Source organism: Heteronotia binoei, chromosome 1 (genome assembly GCF_032191835.1).
Source record: "Heteronotia binoei isolate CCM8104 ecotype False Entrance Well chromosome 1, APGP_CSIRO_Hbin_v1, whole genome shotgun sequence".
Taxonomy (NCBI): domain Eukaryota; kingdom Metazoa; phylum Chordata; class Lepidosauria; order Squamata; family Gekkonidae; genus Heteronotia; species Heteronotia binoei.
Genome location: NC_083223.1, coordinates 233,322,387 through 233,341,498, shown reverse-complemented (window position 1 = coordinate 233,341,498; position 19,112 = coordinate 233,322,387). Strand labels below are relative to the sequence as shown.

The following is a 19,112-nucleotide window of genomic DNA, read 5'->3' as shown; positions in this document are numbered from 1 at the left end:
ATTGTCTAGCAGGTTGAAGCATTCTGCTGTCCTGAAATGAAAAGGCTCAGAGAACTCAAACAACTCATCAAAATCTCTTCAGTTTTTCTGCTAAGATCCCAATTATAATTATTTATGACCCTGTCTTCTCATGGAAACTTATTTTCTATGTCATGGAGAAACGTTTTATTAAATTTATCATCATGTTCTTTCTCCACTCTCTATTAATATGCTTACCTGATAAAACTGACAAAAATATTGATCAAATATTTGTGCACTCACAGGAACAGGTATTATCCAAAACAACAAAGCAAAATGGTGAACACTATATTGCTCAGATGTTAAAAAAAAATAAAAACCCTAGCAGCATTGGTTATAACAGCTAATTAAAAAGTACTGTCGGGGGGGGGGGGAACTGCAGTGTAAACAACAAAAATGACTTAAATGATGATTACAATTCAGCATTTTAAAGTGCCAAATCAAGTAAGGTTAGTTTTATTCTAAATCAGTCAGAACCTTGGGGGGAAAAGTATATGGTAAAAGTATACCATGTTTCCTTTCTGCATTGCTTGACAGCAGCCCCTCATTACAATCCCTTAACATTTACTCGCCTTGTGTCCTGAAATGGTCAGAAAAAAGGTGGGCATATAAATGATTTAAATAAATAAATATTTAACTGTACTGGGAAATTATTTCACTTCCCTGAGTTGGCTATGTAACATTCACAGCTTAAAACGAGGTTAAAAAAAGAAAACACAGCAAACAATTTTACACCAAAGCATCAAAACCAGTTTACCTTGATATGTTTCACACCACAGCTAGCTAATCTGTTGAGTTGATAAGGATCCCAGGAAATATCAAAAATCTGTCAAAATATATTTAAAACTGCTACACTAAATTAGAAAACACATGGATTAAATATCAGAAATGTCATACATTCAATATGTATATTCATGGTATTGAACACAGTCCCACTTGTTCTGTTAACAAAAATATAATATGCAGCCCAGCAGGAACTCATTTACATATTAGGCCACATCCCCTGGCATCACCATTGTTTCACACAGGGCTTTTTTGCAGAAAAAGCCCAGCAGCTCATTTGCATATTAGGCCACACCCCCTGGCACCAAGCCAGCCAGAACTGCGTTCCTGTGCTTCCTGCTTTTATTTTTAAAACCCTGCAGGTGAATATAGTTAATTTTCGATAATAATGGGAAATGCATACAGAAAGCAGGCAGCATAATTAAGACCTTACAAAACTGTTGCTTGAATTTCATTCACATCTGCATTTGTTAGAGTTAAGTAGAATCTGCTCATATGAAGCAAAATTAACATTTAATGGAAAATTAAGGTAAAATTCAACAGATCTCCAGACTACAGAAATTGGTCCCCCTGGAGAAAACAGCTGTTTTGGAGGATAGACTGTATGGTCCCTCAGGCTCCACCCCCAAATCTCCAGGAATTTCTGAATCTGGAATTGGCAAACCTAACTTGTATGCTTCTATTGCCACCAAAGTGTACCTGCTGTATCCAATCCCTCCAACTATTTCATCACTAAAATTCCTTCCAAACTTCCAAATTCTGAAAAAATCCATATTTCTTGTAATACATCATATATCTCTTGAATAAATGAATACAACCTACTTGCTTGGCATAGTGGGACTGAGAATAGAATGTTTTCTATGCAGAGGAAGCTCAGTCTGGGCCGTTATTATTAACATTCATTCATTTATTTAGATATTTATATTTAGCTTTCCTCCCCATTAGGGACCAAAAGCAGCATACACCATTGAAGCACCTACCATGAGGTAGATTAGTCAGAGAGAGTGACTAGCCAATGGTCACCTAGCAAGCTTCCATGGCAGAGTGGGGAATCTGAACCTGATTTTTTCAGATCTGAGTCCAGTACCCTAACTGCTACACCATGCTCGCTTTCACTGAAGTACCCCACTGTTCCTAAAGACACTTTTATTTTTTAAACTCCTGATTTAATTTTTAAACTTCTGATATGAACAACATATCCTTGATGCCCAAAGGGGACAATGGCCACATAAAGAAATGAAAGCAATTTGATTGCTTCTTATGAATGAACTACTTCTATCAGTTGATTCTTCAGTTAAACTTCCCCAAGCATCTATTTGATGTTCTGCAGACCTTCCCATAACATTACCTTCACATTGTAATTTTACTCACCAGTCATAATCATCAGGTTTTGAAAACATTAGATTAATAGAAAAAAGATAGTTTTGTTGAATGAAAAATGCTACAAAAATAGACGAGAAATTAAAGGGAAAATATATAGCAAACTCTTTAGCTGATTACCCTATCTGAATGGCCAGTTGCTGTTGCCAGCAATTTTCCTTTTTTCCAGTCCCAAATGCAGACTGTATTTTTGGCATCGAGTCCCACTGAAGCTAACCGCTGTAAGGGGGAAAAGAGAAAGATAAAAGAATAGCCTCGTTAACTGAAGAACAACTCATTACAGGAAACCATGTGCACAAAGGCTGTTGAAGATGCAAACAAGAACATCAAATGCCAATAACATACAATATGCTTAAAACTCAAATGCTTAATTGTTCCAGTACAGATTACATTCAGTACAAGATTTGAGATCTTTTAGTTTGACCTTCAGAACTTCTTTAAGTTCTATTCATAAGTCACAACAGTAAACATGAATAATTCTTGCCTTGTCAGCATAATGGCTAAAAAGTTCATATGAGGACTCAATTTCTAACTTTGCTTATCATGCTGGACATTCTGTTGTCTTTATATCATAACTCTATCTATGCTTTTGGAACTGTCATCAACCTGCCTGTGGATCAAGCATGCTTATAGCTCATGGGATTTTTCTTAATTTGATTGCTACTTAAGGACATACAAATGTGTAAATTGACTGGAAACTAACTGCATTTCAGGTGACATGAAACCACAAGATTGTTTCAGGTTGGTAGCCATGTTGGTTTGCAGTAGAAAAGCAAGATTTCAAGAGTATAATATTTGACTCTTGACAGCTTATACCCTATAAATCTTTTGTGGTCCTTTAGGTGTAAATAGACTCCAAACCTGCTTTTCAATATGAAAGCTCCATGGTGCTAAATTTCTGATCAGTGTTTCAGTTGCAGTTTATCAAGTAATGAACATGCCCTTGGGATCAGTCTCTAAAATAACCGTGTTAGAAATCTATTTATTAATTTGGTAGTACTGGCAGGAATAATGCTCTGTAAAAAAACAAACAGAAGGCAGTAAGCCATCAGAACCATTCATCTAAGCAAAATGCAGGGCTTTCTGTTTTAATAAAAAGCTCTCTGCTCTCCATGATAGCGGCAAACTCTTGCCTTTCAGTTTTGGAAAAGATTGCACTCCAGTCAGCCCCAGCATGCAAACTGTCTACTCCAGCGCTTTTAAAGCTGTTCAAAGCTTTGCCAACCACCAGTGATGCAAAATTAACAGGATCAGCTTAATTGACTTTGTTCATCAGAACTCGGCTCTCTGGTCAGTGAGTTATCCCTGCCAATTTCAGTGGGGCAATATGGCAAAACCATATGCCACTACAGAGGCAGAAATTGAAGCAATTACCCTAGGTGAAAAGGTGCTCAAAAAGGGATTCTGGATAATGGTAAATATAGCGATGAACATATGCACACAAAATACTATAATGCTGAGCAAAAAATGAAGATAGTAGTCTTTCAGTAAAGGAATTATTTTTCTGCTTCTCTAAAAACTAGAAATAATATTGAGAAATGGTGACTTAAGCATGGTTCTGCTTACAGGGATGTATCCCACTGAAACAATCAACATATGCATGCAAGAAGCATTGATTTTCATTACCTCCCCACCTTTCCCATCCTTCCAACTCCCCCCTCATGCTGCTCCACAGTCCTCCAGGAGTAATATTTCAGGAGGTAGCTTGGGTAGCAGAGGGAGGGAAGCGATGCCTTCATACATGGAAGTTTTAGATGGGACCAGGCCAGTAGTTTAATAAGAATCATCATTTCCTCAATCAAATTTCATCTGTGTTACGCAGCTTAATGATGCTGCTGTTGAAACTACTCTCCCAAATGCACCTCCCCCTCCCTTCTAAAACAATGCTGAATAGAACCTCTTGTCTCTAGGCTGCTTAAGTTTTGTTATTCATATAGTGGCTGTAAATTATCCCCCCCCCTCAAAAATCGATTTAAGCAGGGCTAGTATCAATTTATTCTCATATTCTTTTCACCACGCACCAGAACTAGCTTTGCTCTGTCTGTGAACCACATACACCTTAAGTCTTCTGTATACAGTATTCATTTCCTTACTGCTGGTGATGAAGAATGAAAAATGAAGCCCTTCACACAATTCAAAAACAGAATTCTCCCTCGGGCTTTTCAACAACTCTCAGTGAAACATGGAAATCATATTTACAGTATGACTTTTATACAAACAAAACATCATGGTACCCCTGAAGAGTTCTGGAAACAGTACTTCAGTTTAAAATGTTTGGCTCCCTTTCTCACAGTACCATAATTTTTGGGAAGAGGGATTACTTAAGAGTGTTTTTATTTATTTATTATAAACTGCAGTTTAGGGGTGCCCTTAAAGGTAACAAGCAATCCTTGCCTCTTAATATTCCAGCTGAACTTTTCTTAGGCCTAAACTGAAGGTTGCCAGCTTTGGGTTGGGAAATACCTGGAGATTTTGAGGGTGAGCCTGAGAAGGGTGGGATTTGGGGAGGGAAGGGCCTCAGCAGGGTATAAGACCATAGAGTCCATTTTCTCCAGAGGAGCTGATATTGTTTGCCCGGAGATTAACAGTAATAATGAGAAATCTTTAGATGCCACCTGGAGGCTGGCAACCCTAGCAACCTGTAGCTACATAAAGAAGCACAAGATGGAATACACTTTAAATTATTTATCCCTGCAGGCTGCCTCTTTCATTTCCTGGCCTGTAAAGAGCTATACACTGATAAGCAGATAAATCAGATTAGCCTTTAATTTCCCTCTTGTGGACCCACATATGACAAGTGCTCAGGACAGAGATGAACAACAGAACTGTGTTTGTTCATTGTCAAAGTCACATAGAAGGAAACCTTGTGTTTACTTCAGCAAAGATTAAAGGAACAGAAGCCTGTTTCAGTGCAGAAGCAAGAAGAGTTTGTGTTGAGGAAATGTGCTAAGAAGAGGCAAATGGGCAGAATAAATACTGTACCTGGTTTTTTGATCAGCTAGCTGAGGCAGAACAAGGTGCCATCTCTCTCTGCCCTCTACCCCAACAAAGGATGAAGAACAGTAACTGGCAGGCAGCTATAATCAAGTCAGGTTTGTAAGAAAGATAAGCTTGCTGCTGATACAAACTCTGGCTTGTTATGAATGAGAAACGCTTTAATTATTGAGTTATGCATGAGGGTGGGAAAGGGGGCAGACAGTGCACAAACCCAAGGATTCCTTATTTAAATTAATAACAAATCATTTTTTGCTACTACAGAGGGTTGTTGTAAGGATAGAATGGAGGAGAGGGGAATGATTTAAGTCACTCTGGGCTCCCAGTGGAGACAAAGGTATGATATAAATGAAGCAAAATAAATAATTAAATATATAGCCTAAACCACACTGAAGGCTGCTCAATCATGATCAACTATGAGGTGAAATAGGAGATGTCAGCCCATAAGGGAATGCGTTTTGAGTGCGAGTAACTCAAGTAAAGCAGCAACATAGAGGGAAAGAGTTAAAATGGCAAAGGCAAGAAAGGCAAGTAAATGAGCCTATGATAACGCAACAGGGAAAAGGGTGAGAAAGAAGCATTATTTGTGATTTTAGATATTTTCATTCCTTCACTACTGACAATGCCAGATTAAACCCTGTGGAGGCCTTAGGCAGTCAAAATCTCAGGGCCCCCTCACAAATTATCTCAGAGTTGGAGCACCTGCCCCGCCATCCGCAGCCCCTGCTGCAACCTGCAGGCACCTTCTCAAAAGCCCCTTTGACAAAGCCGCGGGAGAGAGGCAAGTTTAGCAATGATGCCAGCAGCAGCCACACCAGGCAAGTTGGGCAAAGAGTGGCTCAGTTGTTGGCTGTGCATGCAGGCTGGAAGGGCTGCAAGCAGGGGGGAAACTGGGGATGAAACCATAGGCCAGTACCTAATTGGCCTAATTGTTAATCCAGCCCTGACTACTGAAGTTTTGTTTTGCTTTGAATGATGGGAAAACACATGAACACACTCCCCCATTGCACAACAAAAGTGATACTTTGAAGTAACAAGTCTGGATCCTTTGCAACAGAGTAACTGCTATGTGCTTATTAAAACAATAATCCAATGAGGAAAGATGGGGGTGGGGGGGTGTTAGGACAATAAAAAGATACATACCTGGCCATCTGAATCAAAAGCCAAGCAGGCAACTCCATGAGTATGCGCATCTTTCAAAATAGAAACAGTCTGCACATTATAGGAATCCCAGATGCAAATGTAAGGGTCTTTCCCAACCTGCCCTGTGGCAACCAGGGCTTTATCTGGGTGCAGAGCTAGGCTGGAAAACAGTTTAAAAGTGTGGTTTTGTCATTTAATTCAGTAGAACATTGTGAATTTCTCAGAAATTAACATACATTTAGATTTAGACATTTTCAGCAAAGCTCTTCATTCTCTTTTTGTTTAATTTAATTTCATTTACATATAGATTCACTATAATTTAAAATAAAATTGGACATAGGCTCATCTTTATAGTACTTAATTTATTAATACAAGGTATAAACTTTTGTGTGAACACACACACTTCTTCAGATACAATTATAAGATTTTCCCACATTACAGCTGAGAAACTGATGCTGGTTTACCAGCTTAGTCCATTATTCAGCTAGGATCAGCCCTGAATTTCTAACCCACGTATATTGTTGACATCTGCCATCTTGGCCTCCCTAGTACTTCAGAAGGGCCTTGATATTACAGCACACACATTTTATTATTTTAATGTTATGAAAATAACATGCATTCCAGTACATGCTGAAGTCAATTAAAAACAATACGGAATAAGGATAAACAAGTAGATGGAAAATATACAACAAATATCTCAAAAAGATTAAAGTCCAAAATCAATTTTTAAAAAAAGAGCCAGATTCTGTAAATCAAGGCTGAACTGACATCAGTAAAAAGTAAGCACTGCTTTACCATTTTTCTTCTTTATTATCAGTACAAATTCACTTGATCTGGATAATTGCGCAATTTTCCAAATACAACACAACTATTCTTTAGTAGGGGAAAAACTAGGGTTGTCAGAATTTGCCGGGCTACTGACAATAACTTTAAAAGGGGATTGGGCAGATTCATAGAGGATAAATCCATCAATGGCTACTTGCTCTGGTACTCTCTCGCTTTTCCAATGTTTATCGGCTGATCCAAGGAGGGTGATCAGAGGGTTTCAACAGTACAGTGCCTGAGGAAGTCCAGCATAGCAGTAGTCAAAACACATGCGATTTTAGCTGCGGAGAGGTCCTTTGGTCTGAAAAACTAGGCCCTGGAAGAATTTTGCTTTTTTTTTTTTTCATTTATATCCCACCTGGGAATCCAAAGCATTCTTCTCTTCTCTATTTTTATCCTCACAACAGCCCTCTCTGGTAGGGTAGGCTTAGAATATGTAACTGGCCCAAGGTCACTCAGCAAGCTTTCACAGCAGAGTGAAAATTCATACCTAGATCTCCTAGAACCTATTTTAGTATTTTAAATATTTATATACCTGCCTTTCTCCTGGGCATCCCTGGATTAAATGTGGATAATAGCAATACAAAAACAAAACAAAATTTGATAAAACCAACATTAAAAACATTAAAAATAAAACAATACTAAAAACAACTTATGCCCCAACCAACCAGATATTTCCTCTTTGCCCAGACTAAAATTGTCTCCAAAGAGATTAGAGAGAAAGCTTAGTAATTGTTATGAAAACCCTGCATCCCACTAGGAGTATTTCTTTGTCCCACCAGTGGTTTGTGTCCCACCAGCTGAAAACCACTGCCTCAGACAACAGAAAGAATCTTAGGCTGAATTCAGATGGCCAATTTGAGCTGATATAGGCATGGCCCCCGGGCGGATTAAAAAAGCAAGGTCAGACAGGCACAGCTGCTGTCCATTCCGCTCCCACACTCACCCTGTCCTCCGACATCTCTGAGATGGATCAAATAGCTTCCACTTGGGAAGTGGTAGCAAATTCTTCTGCCACACTCCATCCATCTTTCCAGGTGTCTGACCGCAGGACCATGCAAGCAAGATGGACTGCTGGTGTGAACCTGCCAATCCACTCTAGGCCCTCACTGGTATTTTTTTAAAAAAAAAAACCTCCCCAGAGTGCATACATGCATTTGAGTGCATGGCCACTAAAAATGTAAGTGGGAAAAAACCCCAAACTGAGCTATGGGGGTGGCATGCAACAACCGTGTGAATGTGCCAAAGTGCCCCCTGTAGGATATATAGGCACATCGCACGGCAGCATATGATCTGGATTTGGCTGCTTCAGTTTGGGGCAGCACAGCTTGGGACATCTCCAGTGTGCCCAAAGCTGCCCATCTGTACCCAGCCTTAATGTTCCTCTTACTTCCACATCAGGCTACAGCAACTACATGTGTTCAACATAGCTGTCAAGAAGTTAGCAGTGCATTAGACTGCAATGTACTAAAAGTCCAAAGATAAACTGGTTTGCAAAAATGTCATTAAAATGTTGCTTTGATCCACAACCTGCTTGATGAATCACCTACAAGGCAAGATCTTGGTACAAGTTCTGTCATTTTTTAATAATGAAATAAAGCTTAGTTATTTGGGACGGTGTCTTTTTATCTTTCAAAAAATAATGCTCATGATTTCTGTATCCAAGGAAATTTCTGGCTCACTCATTCTTCGTTTAGAATAATTAAATATGTCAGTCATGTGTTCCAGTAGAATCTGACTGAATACTATACTAGAGTTATTAATGAATCCATCTGGTGGAGGAGGGGGTCTGTGCCAGATGGCAAACTCTTACTACCTTCACAATTACTGTTGCAGTATTCTGTCCCTTGGCCAGAATATCTCATCTTTCTAGAATTCTACTTATAGAAATATGGGAATGTATACAGTTTTGTTTTTGCTACTGATATATTTTCGAACGCAGCAGCAAAGACAGGAAGTGAATCAACCTTCATAAGCAACAAATTAAAACAAAATCCACTGTGCTACTTGATACAGTACCAACCTTCTGAGACTATCACAATAGAGTTGTAAACCTCTCCTGTGTTGTATTCTCCTGTCATTCCACAGAATAAGGCTGTAGTCAATGTATGGTACACCATGATATCCCCCCTCCAAAAGTGCAGAGGACAGAACATTAAATTGGGCCAAATGTCTATGACTAAAAGTTTGGCCCTAAGCCCCTTGATTCCGGTGGGTTTAGACGGGTGTAACTCTGTTTCAGGTTGCACTGTACATTTTCCAGGATTGCCCCAGTACATATTTAATCATATTCAATAGCATGCACAATCTTCACATGTGATCATGCTGGAATTAGTTATACACCTATTGCAAGAACAGGGATGACAGAAATACTATGCTTTAACATTTTTATGCATACTTTTGAAAAATTTGCAGGAAAGGTTTTAAAAAGATTGATGGTGTAAATTCATGTTTACTGATGCAGAAGTCCTTTCATGTTTCAATGGTTCAGTGAAGACTACTATTTATCTTCACTGGGATCAAAATATATATTTCTAAAGTTCTTTTGAAACAGAAAGGCTGCAGATCAGATTCTGTAAAATATGCCATATGGCAAGCTGGCTTAGCAGCAATGAAAGGAAAGCATTCACATGCTGAAAGCACTACTTATGAACAGATATGCTGGGATGTCACTTATTTTCCCCTTTCTTTATGTTCCCAACAAAGAGCTCCAAGTGGAAACATATATTACCCTTGGCAGAAGCTCTGTTTCATTCAGTAACTACACAGAATGGTTACTACCTAAGAGGAGCACAGATCTCTCCAATGTGCATTTTCAATTGCAGAAATAATTGTGGAGAACTAGCACATGTAATTTCATATTTAACATGTCATTTTGAGATTTGTTATGATCTACTTCGATGGTTTCTCAAATGCTGAAGAGGGAATGCCATTAAACATTTTGTTCAATCAGATTGTCTACAGGTAAATTAAACAAGTTATTGCCTTTCTAGCTAACAATCAGGACCTTTTTTTTGAGCAGGAAAGCACAGGAACGCAGTTCCAGCTGGCTTGGTGTCAGGGGGTGTGGCCTGATATGCCAATGATGTCCTGCTGGGCTTTTTCTACAAAAAAAAGCCCTGGTAAAACAAAGGTGATGTCAGGGGGTGTGCCTAAAATGCAAATGAGTTTCTGCCGGGCTTTTTCTACCAAAAAAGCCCTGCAAAAAAAAAAAAATCTGAAATGACAGAATAAAGTCTAACTTCACATGTAATAACAAACCATGGTTTGCCATTCATACCCAGTCTTCCTTTTCTTCTGGTCTCTTCATTTCCACTTCCTGGCCCCTCATGCTCTTCCTCTCTCTCAAAGAATCATAACTTGCCAGTATATCCAAACTAGGCAAACTATGAGTTATTTGCCCACACAGCCAGAATTATAAATCATGACCACAACATGATTTCCAGTTCCGATTTGCATTCAAACTATGGCTTGGATACAACAAATGATTTTCCTTACGTGCTACAGTTCTTTGTGTAAGCAGGAAAGAAACCTCACACTAATTGCTTGTTTTAGTTAAATACAGTGTAACCAGGGCTTATTTTGTAGCAGGAATTCCTTCGCATGTTAGGCCACACACCCCTGATGTAGCCAACCCTCCTGGAGCTTACAGGAGGCCCTGTACTAAGAGCCCTGTAAGCTGTTGAAGGACTGGCTACATCAAGGTGTGTGTGGCCTAATGTGCAAAGGAGTTCCTGCTATACACACACAAAAAAAGCCCTTAGTGTACCCCAAACTGTTTTTCTGCTTGCCCAAAACACATTGGACTGGATCCAGAGCAAAATTTCAGAGCAATTGAGCAACCAGAAATACAAGGAAAGGACCATGTGCTAAGTCAAATAACTAAAAGCACTGGAACTGATAAATCAGGTTGGGAAAACTTCTGCAAAAATGGGAGAATATAAGGCCATATAGAGATCAGGAACTATCCATCACAATGGAGCACATCACACAGAGGTTGGCAACAGTCTTACAAGTACAGTCTACAGACAATACAATCCAGGAGATACTTTTGACAGATATCCCAGTGTGCTTCCTAATACGGAGTAGCCAGATTGGAAAAGATTATCATCAGCATTTCTAAAATATTATGTAATATCCAGAGGTCCAAAGTGTGGAAACGTTTACCAGCTGAATGTCAACAGAGCAAAATAATTACTGACAAGAAGCTGAGGTCTCATGTGGTCTACCTGACCTTTACAGGTATTATTGTAGTCTTAGCGGGTAGCCTTGTTGGTCTGCAGCAGACCAGTTAAATTCAAATCAGTAGCACCTTAGAGACCAACAGAAGTTTTAGGGTATGAGCTTTCAAGAGTCAAAGCTCTCACACTGTGACTGTATAACTACCACTACAGGGCACTATGCAAAGGGATTAGGACGGTAGTTTCTAATCTTTTTGAGTATGAGGACCCCTTTTTAACCGCAAGAAATTTCATGGACTGCCACATGATAGTAGTTGTACTGTGAGCATCTATTGACTGAGAAAATACATAATGACAAAAGGCTACTATGAATTCAGCAATACTTTTAAATGAATTTGTATTTTATAAATCATAACAGCATTGACATAAATTTAAAAATAGTAATACATATATGGATGAGATGCAGTGTTCCCTCTAAACTGAATTAGTGTGAGCTAGCTGACAGTTTTTTAGCCTCCAGCTCACACATTTTTGTGTTAACTCAGGAAAAATGGCACTAATTTGTGCAGTAGCTCACAACTTTAATGTCAGTAGATGTGTTATTTATTAGATCTACAAAAGAGAATTTCAGAAGAAAATTAGTTTGTGTTTTATAGATCACTGCAAAGTTATTGAATGTGTGGGTCATATATGGATTGTTTTAAAAGATAAGTGTGCCACAACATCTGATTGTTTTAATGAGCAACCTGTATTATGGACAAAAGAGGCTAGTGTTAGGACAGAATATGGAGAAACAGAATGTTTTGGCAAAGGTGTCAGACAAGGAGATATATTATCTTCCCATCTGTTCAATCTATCAGAAGGAAAACTGGATTAAATTTAGATGAAGGCAGTGCAAACTGGTGAAACGAACATTAACAATTTGAGATATGCAGGTGACACCACATTAGTGGCAGAAAATAGTAAGGAATTCAAACAAATACTGAAGAAGGTTAAAGGAGAAGATGCCAAAGAAGGATTACAGTTGAACACCAAAAAGACCAAAATAATGACTACTGAAGAATTGAACATATGAACATATGAATCTGTCTTATACTAAATCAGACCCTTGGCCCATAAAAGTCAGTATCTTCTACTCAGATTGGCAGTGGCTCTCCCCAGTCTCCAACAGAGGTCTTTCATATCACCTACTGTGTGATCTTGTTTTAACTGGAAATACCAGGGATTAAAACTGGGACCTTCTGCACTCCAACAGATTCTCTGCTGCTGAGCCACAACCCCACCACAACTTGATATGACAATAATAAAGAAATTGAAAATGTTCACAATTTACTATTCCTTGGCTTCATCATCAGTCAAAAGGGAGACTGCAACCAAGAAATCAGAAGGAGTATGAGATTTAGAAGAGCAGCCATGAAAGAACTAGAAAAGATCTTTAACTGTAAGGAACTGTCAGCGGAAACCAAGATTTAGATACCAATGATGATATCTCCATTACTACATATGGATGTGAAAGTTGGACAATGAAGAAAGATGACAGGAAGAAAACTAATTCATATGAAATGCGGTGGTGGTAGAGAGTTTCATAAATACCATGGGCTGCCAAAAATACAAAAAAAACCTGATCAAATCACACTTAACTTCTCCCCTAGAAGCTGAAATGACTAAACTGAGGTTATCATACTTTGGACACATCATGAGGAGACAAGATTCACTGGAAAATACAATAATGCCAGAAAAAGCTGAAGGCAGCAGGCAAAAAGGAAGACATGAGATAGATTGACTCATTAAAGGAAGCTATGGTCTTCAGTTTGTAAGACTTGAGCAAATATGTTAATGATTGGAGGTCATTAATTCAATGGGTCACCATAAGTTGGAAGTGACTTGATGGCACATAACACACACACACATAGGGTGATTGCAGACTGGCACACTGGACCGACTCAGAGATGGCTCTGAAATCGACCCCAAAAATTCTTCCACACGCAAACATTTGCCTCCCATCCCCATCCTACACTCACCCCATCCTCTCTACTCTGTAGGGCGGCTCAAAAAGCTACCACTTCCGAAGTGGTAGCAAATTTTTGAGCTGACAGCCAGTTGCCCCATCATAGCACCATGTTGATATTGTTATTGTTAATTTTAATAATTTGTAAATTGTTTTAACTGTGATTTTATAAGTAAATTGATGTATAATGTATTTTATGTTGTGAGCCGCCCTGAGCCTGCCCCAGCGGGGAGGGCGGGATAGAAATAAAAAGTTGTTATTATTATTATTATTATTATTATTATTATTATTATTATTATTATTATTATTATTATTATTATTATTATTATCATCTGGAAGCAGAAAGGCACAAGCGAGGTGTCTTGGCATGTGAAACCACCAAGCCACCCCAAGCTGCTTCTGGCTTTTTTTCCTTAAAAACTGTTGGGAGTGCTTGAGTGCTTAACTTATGGGGGGGGGGGAGCAGTCTGGCTTCTGAGACGTCTCTGCGCGTGGAGGCACCCAGCCATCTCGCAGATGGGATGCAGGGGCTTCACTGGGGAGCATGTTGAGGCTTCAGGCCAGCTCTTTTCCAGCTGGCCCAATTTGGAACACCTCCCAATCGCCCCAAACTGCCTGTGTATTATCACCCATACATACACTCTTGCTTATTTATTATACTGAGTCATTACTTACATGGCTGGTAGTGTTTTGCAGCACAGACCAATGACTTGACACAGTATAAGAAAGTTTCATGTATTTGTATAGAGTTATTGGTGTTGCTGCCTACAATGCCCCCTTTCCTAAGACATTTAGCAGCTAGTTTGTAATCATGGGACTTTGCTTGGATGCACAATAACCTTTCAGGATACAGAATGATGCTTATTTATTTATTTTATTTTAACCCTGCTTTCAGTGGTTAGTTGGCTCCCACAGGAGTTCACAGACTCTACCACAAATACTGATTAAAGAAAATGCTTTTATTGTTAGAAAACAAAACCAAAAATGGTGCCAGAGATCAAATATAAGGTTGCATTGATTTCTACCAATTCCCACTTCAGGACTTGGGAGAGGCCTTTAAAAAGGTGCTGATACTCAATACCAGAGAGTACTGTCACAAACAAAAAAAGCCCTGATTAAAATGTAACATAAAAGCTGATAACAGACAGGCAGTTTGGGCCAACCCAGAGATGCCTCAGAAACTGACATGAAAAATCCTTCCAAATGCTAACATCTGCCACCCATCCCCATCCCATACTCACCCCACCCTCCAGCATCCTCAGAGTGGCTCAAAATGCTACCACTTTCCACTTTCCAAGTGGTAGCAAATTTTTGAGCTGCACACCAGTAGCCTCTTCGGCTTTTTAAAAAACAAACTACGTACCCAGAATGCATGGGCACGTGAGCGCTTATGTGCATGACCATTAAAAATGTATGGCATAAAGAAACCCAAACCATGTCAAGGAAATGGTGCGCTACTGCTGTCTGACTGCACTGAGTCACCTCACAGACAGGATGGCAACAGCTTGTGGGGGAGCACATAGAGGGTTCAGGATGGTTCTTTCTGAGCTGGCCCAATTTGGGATGCTTTGCATCTGCTCCAAACTGACTGACTGTTGTCAATCTGGGGTTGTTAAGATGCTATGTTGAGAGAGTTCTCAGTTGTGCTGGATGCCTGGCTGTTCGCTCACCCATGGCCTCAGCAATGGAACTGAGGTGGTAGGAAGAGAGACCTTGTCTCTAGAATATTCTGTTAGTCCATTGGGTACATGTGTTGAGCTGTGATTCTTTCTCACAGCTGATAATGTAGTCATTATCAATATAAGTGGCAAAATAAATTAGAAGTCCAGTGGCACCCTAACAAGTAACAAAATTTATTCCAGCATACATTTTTTGGAGTCAGAGCTCACTTACATGAGCTGTCTAGGGGTGACACTTCCTGTCCCACACTTACGGGGTTGCCCTGGGGTTGTCAAGATGCTATGTCCTGATAAAGCTCCTGACCCCTGACAACTGCCTCATGCAGCTCTGGGCCTTCCTGGGCTAGCAGAGATGTGGAAGTGGCCAGAAAAACCAACTGGTTAGGCCCACAAGGAAGCCACTGGCTGACCAGCAGCTTCTTAAAGGGCTGTAGCCAATGCCTCCATTCAAGGCATGGGCATTCCAGCTGTTGCCAGAGATATAAGTGGGTGGTGGTGGGAGCCCATGTACTCCATTCAAGCTTTGTATGAGATACAGTTCCCCTCTTGAGTAGGAATGCAAACCTCACAGGGCTGGTATGCACTTGACGGTCTCTGGCTAATGATGGCCCAATGTACTGCATGGATGGGAGCTTGGTGCAGGCTGACCTCACTGGGAAGGCATGGTTGTGCTGTGGCAAACCAGCCAGCAAATGAAGTCCTACTAGCAACCGTATCAAGATTGAGGAAGGAGGGCATAGCTGCCAAGGTTAATCTAGGGGATGAAAGTTGGAAACCTTGCAATAACTCCCCCCTCCCCCACACAGTTCCCAAGCCCAATGATAGGGAACTACTGAATTAGGATAACTGGGAGGATTGAAAAACTGTTTTATTCCAACCTAGCATTCAGACTTTCTTTTAATCCTACATGCCCCAATGCCCTTGCATGATTATGATTTAGAAGTACAAATTCCAGTTGGGAGATAGGATGGTCTGTCTGTCAAACCCTCCAGAAAGGTAGGAAACATTCCTAAGGAGGTGTATGACCTAGTTTATTCCAATGGGGCTTACTCCCAGGAAAGTGTTCTTAGGACTGCAAGTATAGTCACCCTTTTGGTGTAGTGTAACCTTTTTGTTCTATTCTCCAGCCTACACCTCCACACCCAGTAATGACCAGGTTGTCAAAAAGATCATAATAATAAATGCATGCCATTAAATCCAGCAAGATTTTATGTGAAAATGACCTAGATGTCTTATTTAGATTACAGTTTTTCTGGTTGAAGAGCCCTTTTTCACCTTCCCTTTTCTTTCATGCCAATCACTGACCTGAGTAACTTGTTGGAACGGTGGCATACAATGTATACAAATAGCCTCTTGGGAGTGAAAGCGGGCAGATAGTGCTATCTTCTGTTTTACTCTTGTTGCACTGACTAGTTATGCAGATGGACAATGAATTCTAAATAATAAACTGGTCCTGTCCTCATTCTCAACCTCTTTAATGGTGTACTTCTTTTATCCCCTCTCTTTTGATTTCCTTATTTTTTAAAAAATCAACATAGTTACTCCTCCTCCACTTTTGAACCAGTTTTGAAATAATGATGATCACTTGGGATCTCTGTAAGTATATAAATGACATCAATACCATTTGCAATAACAAAAGCAATTACAATTTTTTAAAGGAAACAGATTTTGGATACCATTGATTGTTTATTTTGTTATTTTGCTATCATACCAGAGATATATATATTTTTGTAGCTTGTAAGAAGACAGCAGAAAAAGTCTTCAGAGCATCTGGTTCCTGACATTTGAAAGAGAAGCATGGCATTCAGCACTTCCAAAGAGACGTTACATCTCTTGTAATAAGTGCATACTCTCCAACAGCCAATGTTCTGCAGCCAACCCTTTGCTTGTTGAGTCAGAAATGTCTCATTGTGTATCTAGTGGAGCTTACTCCAAAATAGGCATGCATGGAATAGCAGCCTGAATCTAAGGACTAGTCACTGAGGTGGGGGTCTGAATTTACAATGTTTCTCCAAACAGAACAACTCTTCCACTTAAACAAATGAAGAAGGTAATTGGTAAATTGTGACTCTGACTCACTGGCAGGCTCCTGAACCTTCAATTACATTTCAGAATTTTGGATTTCCCTGATCTGCTGATTAATCAGAAGTAATAATTCATTCAAACATTTCAGCTGGAGAAAGACTATGTTTTTTAATGCTGGGAAACTGAAAGTGGCTTTAAAGAGGGATCACACCTTCCTCCCTCTTCTGTCAGCATAGCTCCACACTGCAGCCCACTGTAAACCAAAATGCCCTCAAAACGAGGTTGGGGAATTGTCAGGTGGCCACCTGGCTCACTCAGGATTGTTTTACCTGTGTATACAGGATTAACACGTCCAGAAAAGTAATGCTTAACAGATTAGGGACTCTAATTAAGTAAAAACAATTAAAATTTATTAAGAAAAATATAGGCTTCCATACAAGATAAAATACTCATCAAAACACACATTCAGTCCTAGGAAACATAGATAGAGAGATAGGGGAACACATGGGTAGACAAACAGGGCGATATTTACCTATCGTAGTCTTCAAGGAAGGCTCCAATGGCGACAAGCAAGGAAGTGGGAGAGGGGACTCGAAACTGATCAGGAATCGGGGATGGATCTATGCAGCAGAACGGAATATTCTGTTCACTTACCGTGAAGTCTTCCTTCTCTGTGGTCCCGGAGTGGTCCAGTCCTCACTCTTGGGATCATAGCTCCTCCTCTTCTATCGCAGGGCTTAACAAACTTGACCCGAAGGGGAGGCGCTTGATCCTCAGAAGTCAGTTCTTCTGCCAGCTATCCTACCTCCCAAGTAATAACTCCAAGAACAACAGGAGAAAACCTCTCTGGGGAAAACATAACAGTCCCCTCCCTCCAGAGCTTATCCTGAACCCTTACTCAAGGAGCTCTAGCAAGGGACCCAGGAACCGAAAACACAGTGTCCACCTCCAACTCCGAAGTCTCAGGACAAAGCTGATACTCCCCCCGACACAACTGGGTGGGTAGGACTGGACCACTCCGGGACCACAGAGAAGGAAGACTTCACGGTTAGTGAACAGAATCTTCCGTTCTCCAGTGGTCCCAGGAGTGGGCCAGTCCTCACTCTTGGGACATAAAAAAGCCGAGTCCCTGGGTGGGCACTTCAGCTTTGTCCCGAGACCACGTGTTGGAGTACCTTCCTACCAAACACAGCCTCAGCCGAGGCCGCCTTATCAATCCTGTAGTGCTTAGTGAAGGAGTGAACCGACTTCCAAGTTGCCTTTTTACACACTACCTCCAGGGAAGGAAAAGCCCTATAGGCCACTGAAGTGGCTGTTCCCCTGAGGGAGTGAGCTGTCACCCCGACCGGTGGCTCCAGACCTTTTACCTTGTAAGCTTCCCAAATGCACCCCCTAATCCACCTACTAATGGTGGAGGCTGATACCTTGCATCGATTGTTTGAAACCCTAAAGGAAACAAACAAAGAGTCAGATTGACGAAACCCTTTGGTCCTGTCCAGATAGAAACTAAGGGCTCTACGGACATCCAAACAGTGCCACAACTTCTCTGTCTCGTGAACTGGATTAGGGCAGAAAGAAGGAAGCACAATGTCTTCCGCCCTATGAAACCGTGAGTTCACCTTCGGAATGAATGCTGGATCAGTGCAAAGCACTACTTTGTCCTGATGGAAAACGCAGAGATCCTTATGTATCGACAGAGCCTGAAGCTCCGACACTCTGCGCGCCGACGTGATGCCCACTAAGAACACCACCTTAAAGGTCAGCAACTTAAGGTGACACGACGCCATAGGCTCAAAAGGCTTGCCGCACAGCGCCTTCAGCACCGTGTTTAGATCCCAAGATGGGAACCTATACACCTGCGGTGGATTAACCAAAGCCACCCCCTTTAGAAACCTCCTGATATGCGGGTGTGCGGAAATAGGCTTGCCCTTTCTGGACCCTCTAACCGCTGCTATGGCTGCCACTTGTCTACGCAGCGTACTAGTGCTAAGGCTTTTTTCTAGCCCCTCCTGTAGAAAAGAAAGGATAACAGAAACTGAGGCCTGTAAAGGATCTTCCCCCTTACTTGCACACCAG

At 40.6% G+C, this 19,112-nt stretch overlaps 1 protein-coding gene across 8 annotated transcripts in view; it reads right to left on the bottom strand.

Annotated features, from left to right (window-relative positions):
- The window catches only part of EML6 (EMAP like 6), a 239,166-nt gene that overhangs the window by 161,983 nt on the left and 58,071 nt on the right, over positions 1 to 19,112 (bottom strand). For 6 of the 8 annotated variants that reach the window (XM_060249242.1, XM_060249187.1, XM_060249202.1 and 3 more), the window contains exons 2-4: positions 6,319 to 6,478; positions 2,302 to 2,400; positions 776 to 844 (exon numbers count right to left, since the gene is read on the bottom strand). In XM_060249242.1, the coding sequence (XP_060105225.1) occupies positions 776 to 844; positions 2,302 to 2,400; positions 6,319 to 6,478 (328 nt within the window). Of the gene's footprint in view, positions 1 to 775; positions 873 to 2,301; positions 2,401 to 6,318; positions 6,479 to 19,112 lie in introns of those variants that run through there. The other 2 variants (XM_060249227.1, XM_060249235.1) reach the window with 2 other exon arrangements.